Raw genomic sequence first — 2505 nt, 5'->3', positions numbered from 1 at the left:
GGGAAGTAGGAGTAAGGTAAGAGGTTGACTTGAAAGTTGATGGTAGACGGTGGAGGATAATGGGATTTCGGATCGGGTGGGTCGATTGTCGGGAATGTATTCGATGCTTCTTTTTCTCTTTCTCTTTCTTCTTCTTTTTTTCTCCTTTTTTTTCTTTTTTCCCTTTTTTCTTCATGTTGAAGTTTTGGTCAAGGTCCAGTTTACATTGCATACATTTCACAGCTTGTTATACTTTTTGTCGTGTACGCTGCATCCTGTTACTATTCTGTGTCGCTGTGTTTTGTCGTTATACCCTGTTGCCCAAAAATCATTATCAAAATTCGTGACCCAATTCGTTGTGTCCCTACCCCCCCCTTTCTCCTACTTACCCACGTGCAGCTACCATATCCCTTTCCTCTTCCCGACAGAATACTCATTCCTGACCTTATCCAAGAAGAGAGTACCGGTAGCGACACCCACATCAGAACTGTGCGCAACATCTCTCTGCTGATTACCGACTCTCGGTGATTGTCAAAAGCATATCGTTTCCCTTTCGAACCACCAACCTCATATACTGCCCTCATCTCCCAAGCCCTAATCCTCCAATTCCCCAATCATATAAAGTCCCATCTTCCGACACCCCATCCTCCAAACCATCTTCCAGCCCCCCACTTCTCCCCACTCCTTCCTCTCCTTCTTTCCCTTCCTTCCCCCCTATCCCATTCCCTTCACCACCCAAACAATCCAAATACTCCCCCGGTAAACACCCACCTGTGCCTTCCTCCTCCATCGAATCCCTCCTCTCATACAACGTAACCTTCACTCTCCCGCCCCCTCCCTCCCTTCCACTTTCCATCATTCCCATCCCATCACACTTCATCAGTAACGTAGTTGTCCTCACCCCCTTTTCCTTCTCCAACTGCCTCGCCAACTCCCTTATCTTCTTCAACAGCGCCACCACCTTTTTCAGCGTCCTCTGGTTTTGCTCTGTGTCTGCCCACAGCCGTATATCTTCCATCTTGTCTTCTTCCACTACACTATTGTTGTATCCGCTACCGCTGGGGAAAAACCTTCCATTGTCGTTCTTGGCGATGTACAGTTTATGGATTTGCGAGAAATAGAGTTGGGCTTCGGCGTTGAAGAGCGGTTTGTTGCGGACTTTGTGGGTCTTGACTTCGACGAGGCAGTGAGAGGGGATGTCGCGGCCGAGATGGAGGACGCGGAGGGTCGCGGACGGATTGGAAGGGGAGGTGAGGTGTCCTGGGGTTTTGTCCAGGAAAAGAGGACGGCATGGGGAAGCGGTTGGCGACGAAGGGGGTGTTTCTCCTGTTGTATGTGAATCGCGGTGGCAGGCGTCGAGGGAAGAAGAAGAAAATACAGAGAGGTGGGTGCTCGGTTTAGAGGAGCCGGCAGAGACGGCACTGCTGCGTCGTTGGTATTGGGATACTTGGTCGACAGTCAATGCTGACAAGGTTTCGGGTAGGGTGGGATCAAAGTTGCTTGGTCGGTGGCAGTCACAGTGATATGCGTCTATCTCCGACTGGACGACAAACTGCAGTCCACCGAAGCGATACTGTATCACCCGATGGTGACTTGCGCTACTCTTGAGCAGGTCGTCTTCTTGATCGTCGTAGATGCACGTTGCTTGCTCGAAGCCGGTGCCGTGACCCAGACTGGAGTTCAGATATGGGTCCGATGTCCACTTGGATAGAAAGAGCGTGTCATTTCTCCAGGTGAGATCATAGCGCTCATAATTCCGTTGTTGATTGTGGAAGATCATGAACATTTTTCGGAGGTTACTTGCGTTGGTGACAATGTCCGTTTGTCTCAAGTCATATTTGGGATCGGTTGCTTCGATAGATCGTACAAGGGGTTCAAAGTGATGGGAGAAGGTCGGGTAGTCACGCCCGAGGGATTTGTTGTCGTAATCGAGCTCGAGGTCAAGTCGCTCGGTTATAGGGTGGAGGCGCGGAGGCACACCTAGATGAAAGAATTAGCAAAGACGCTTCTTCTCTACCTCTGTCTACTCCGGGCCAAGACTGCCCCTTCCTTCCCAGGATACAACAACGATCCGAGTGGATACATACCTGGTACTGCTATCTGATTGCTGGCAATCTTGTTGAAGCTCGAAATGGCATGCACATCTTCGATCCTGACCGGTGCATCTTCTTCCAAGCCCATGTTTTGCACATTGATATTCACCAGAAACTTCAAATTCTGCCGGATCAAATCATCCCGCCCGCCACTCCTCTCATTGTACAGAGAATCGCGCCGGACGTGGCTCGGGGGATGATAATATCTGCAACATCCCGACGTAAGGAACTCACACATCTCTCCATTCCGGCACGGCTTGGATGGTGTTTGCATCATTTGCCTCCAATGTCTGATCCGGGAAGGGTCATGGTCAAGGTTGCAACTCGAGCTTCGTTGGCAGGGTTTGTCGTTGACGAGCCATCCGCAGGGGGGGCGGGACCTTTCTCTGTGTAGCATCGCGACGTCTATGTGTTGTCGGTTTTGCTTTGAAAT

General features: G+C 50.4%; 1 protein-coding gene across 1 annotated transcript; it reads right to left on the bottom strand.

Annotated features, from left to right (window-relative positions):
• Positions 1–216: 216 nt before the first annotated feature.
• Positions 217–2160, bottom strand: NCU05699 (hypothetical protein; the record flags this gene model as incomplete). The annotated part of the gene is made up of 4 exons (XM_957968.1): positions 217–273; positions 369–499; positions 751–1959; positions 2067–2160. 4 exons carry the CDS (start codon positions 2158–2160, stop codon positions 217–219), a joined length of 1491 nt encoding a protein of 496 aa, XP_963061.1.
• Positions 2161–2505: the final 345 nt, after the last annotated feature.

This window comes from Neurospora crassa, linkage group III, assembly GCF_000182925.2.
Source record: "Neurospora crassa OR74A linkage group III, whole genome shotgun sequence".
Taxonomy (NCBI): domain Eukaryota; kingdom Fungi; phylum Ascomycota; class Sordariomycetes; order Sordariales; family Sordariaceae; genus Neurospora; species Neurospora crassa.
The sequence above is the reverse complement of the archived record's forward strand: the minus strand, read 5'-3'. Positions and strand labels throughout refer to the sequence as shown.